This window comes from Bipolaris oryzae, assembly GCF_000523455.1.
Source record: "Bipolaris oryzae ATCC 44560 unplaced genomic scaffold scaffold_208, whole genome shotgun sequence".
Lineage (NCBI taxonomy): Eukaryota > Fungi > Ascomycota > Dothideomycetes > Pleosporales > Pleosporaceae > Bipolaris > Bipolaris oryzae.
Window position 1 is genome coordinate 40372 of NW_006911484.1, and position 2530 is coordinate 42901.

Genomic DNA, 2530 nt, shown 5'->3' on the forward strand with positions numbered 1-2530 from the left:
TCGTCGTTGCTGTCCTTACCCATGTCCTAGTGCGACAGCAACTCTTCCTCCCCAACCGTGATGGCTCTATCGTCCTTTTCTTTCAGTCGTTGGTAGTTGGCAGCAGTGCTGCGCTCTGCCTGTTTCGCTTCTTTCTGTTCTTTTGCATTTGCTTGGCTCAGCTGGCTCTGGATAGCCTGCTTGCTATTTCACCCTTTATCCAGTACGATAATACTCTTCCATCGGGGGTTCCTGGGCTTGTTTCCATCTTGGTAGGCGTGGAAAGGTATAGCCAACAGTTCGCGCGCCGGACATTGCAAGACGACTCCGAGCAACACAGCCATCCACTCATCTGGAGACTACTCCACACTTTCCATCCTGTTACACCCAGAACACGAGGCCCACATGCTGGCCTAGCCATACCGTTCGCTCGTTCATCCGTTGAGACATCTTGGAAGGGGGACCAACAACAAGCGTGCCGAACCCAGGCCACGCGTTGTGCTATAAGGGAACAGCGAGTGCTCAAGATAGAACTTGGGGTCCGCATTTCCTAGTTCCTGAGCCTTGTCAATCTTAGAAGCTATATACAGAACACCATGTTCCGGTCACCACTCTTCGCTTGGTCGCCACGACCAGACCAAGACCAGGACATCGAGGCTTCTCCGGCAACCTCATCGCCATCTCGATTCGGCGCCTTTCGCAGCAATGTGCGAACATTGGTCAATGGCTCGTCAGTCTATTCACAGTCGCCAGCTCTCACCAACAACAACCACAACGAGACAACACCAAAAGTACCATTTCGCGGATTCTGGAGCCGCCAGCAATCACCCGATCCAAACGCACAACATGTCTCAGATGATGAGCCGCGCGACTCACGTGACTCAAATGCACCTCTTTCACATCATACTGCAGGCTCATATATTGGCGCCATTCAGGATCCTCAGGAGCCGACAACACTATACTCGCGTCACCCAGCGGATGTACAATTACCACCTGGCCACGAAGGCCCCGTAGATCCAGCAATTCAGCAATCTACAGACGAGGCCAGTGGAAGGCGGCATAGGCGGCGCAAGCACCGGAGGAGAACGAATCGTCGTGCGGATCGACGTGAACAGTGGGTGCGACGAAGAGATGAGCGCGGGTCCACTGGAATCTATGTCAGGGGATCAGCTGCACGACGGAAGATGGTTGCTGTTGCGATATCCGGAACTTTTCTGATCGTCATTCTATCCATCTGTAAGCTTTTATGACACTTTGCTTGACACACGTTAGACTAATCTTCGAGCGCAGATCTAGCATTGGCCCTAACCAACAAAGACCTCGGCCAAGAAATCCACATCCTCTTCATCATGGTGCTCCTCACCGTCACCATCTTCTTCTGCCACTCCCTCATCCGCCTCTGCATGCTCATGCTCAACCCGCCGACCGAAGAACGCCAATTCATCCCTAACATGCTCGGCTCTGAGGGCTTCCAACCCATCATCCCAATCCGTGTCCACCTCCGCCGCGACGAAGAAGCCGCGCTGGAAAACGACGTCCTGGAAAACGACATGGACGTCGACGACCCAGAGAAAAACATGCCGCCTCCTCCCCCACCCGCCTACGGCCTCTGGCGCAGCAGCGTCCGTGTAGACCCAAACCTCATCCATTGGCAGCGCGTCGACGCCCTCAGCGAGCGCGGCAGCGCAATGTCCTCGCGAATGCCATCGCGCGTCGGCTCCGTCAGTGAGCAAGTCCCCCCACTACCCACTGCTTCGCGTGCAGCATCCGCGGTAGCAGAGGGACCCCGACCTCCCTCGTACGTCTCTGAAGACGGAATCAGTTACGTGGTTGAGGCGGCGCCGCGGTCAACCGTCACCAGCAACCGCGATAGCCACTCGGGATATAGTGAAATACATCCTGCGTGGCGGCCGGGCTACGCCATGAGTGAAATCAGAGGCGGCGAGTTGCCTGCGGTTGCAAATTTTAGTAGACCGTAAAGACGTTTTTTTGAAAGAAAGAAAAAATATGGTTTATTCTGTTCATTGATATATGCATTTGTCCAAAATCTTCTGTTTTTTTTTGTCATTTATTCCGTTATGTTTTTTTTGATTCCAAAAAAAGATTAGCGAGTCCGATGTCCCATTTCTCTCTCTCTCTCATCTCGTCTTCAAAGTCCTGGCATTCTTGGCTTTTTTTTCCTTTCCTTGATTTTACATCAAAGGAAATAATTTGAGCGTTCTCGCTTTTTTTTCCTGCTTCTCTGCGAGCATTTGGCATTTTTGGCATTTTCATCTCATCCTTTTATCGTTTGCGAGCATAAGCATCGTTCATCGTTGTTTGTTATTTTTTCTTTGTATCAAACGTACAATACGTATATGTACACACACACACATCCACATCTACACATCCCACTCATCCATATAACTTTCACCCATTTACAAAAGCACTACATGATTTATTCTAAGCAAATCAACATTTCAAAAACAAGAGGAAACAATATTCATCGTTCAATTCTCCTCTTTTAAAACTCGAATTTTCCATCTCGCACGTGATCTTCACACCTATCTAC

At 50.6% G+C, this 2530-nt stretch overlaps 1 protein-coding gene across 1 annotated transcript; it reads left to right on the forward strand.

Annotated features, from left to right (window-relative positions):
- Window positions 1–575: 575 nt before the first annotated feature.
- Window positions 576–1958, forward strand: COCMIDRAFT_30166 (uncharacterized protein; the record flags this gene model as incomplete). The annotated part of the gene is made up of 2 exons (XM_007694302.1): window positions 576–1215; window positions 1270–1958. 2 exons carry the CDS (start codon window positions 576–578, stop codon window positions 1956–1958), a joined length of 1329 nt encoding a protein of 442 aa, XP_007692492.1.
- Between the last annotated feature and the right edge of the window lie 572 nt (window positions 1959–2530).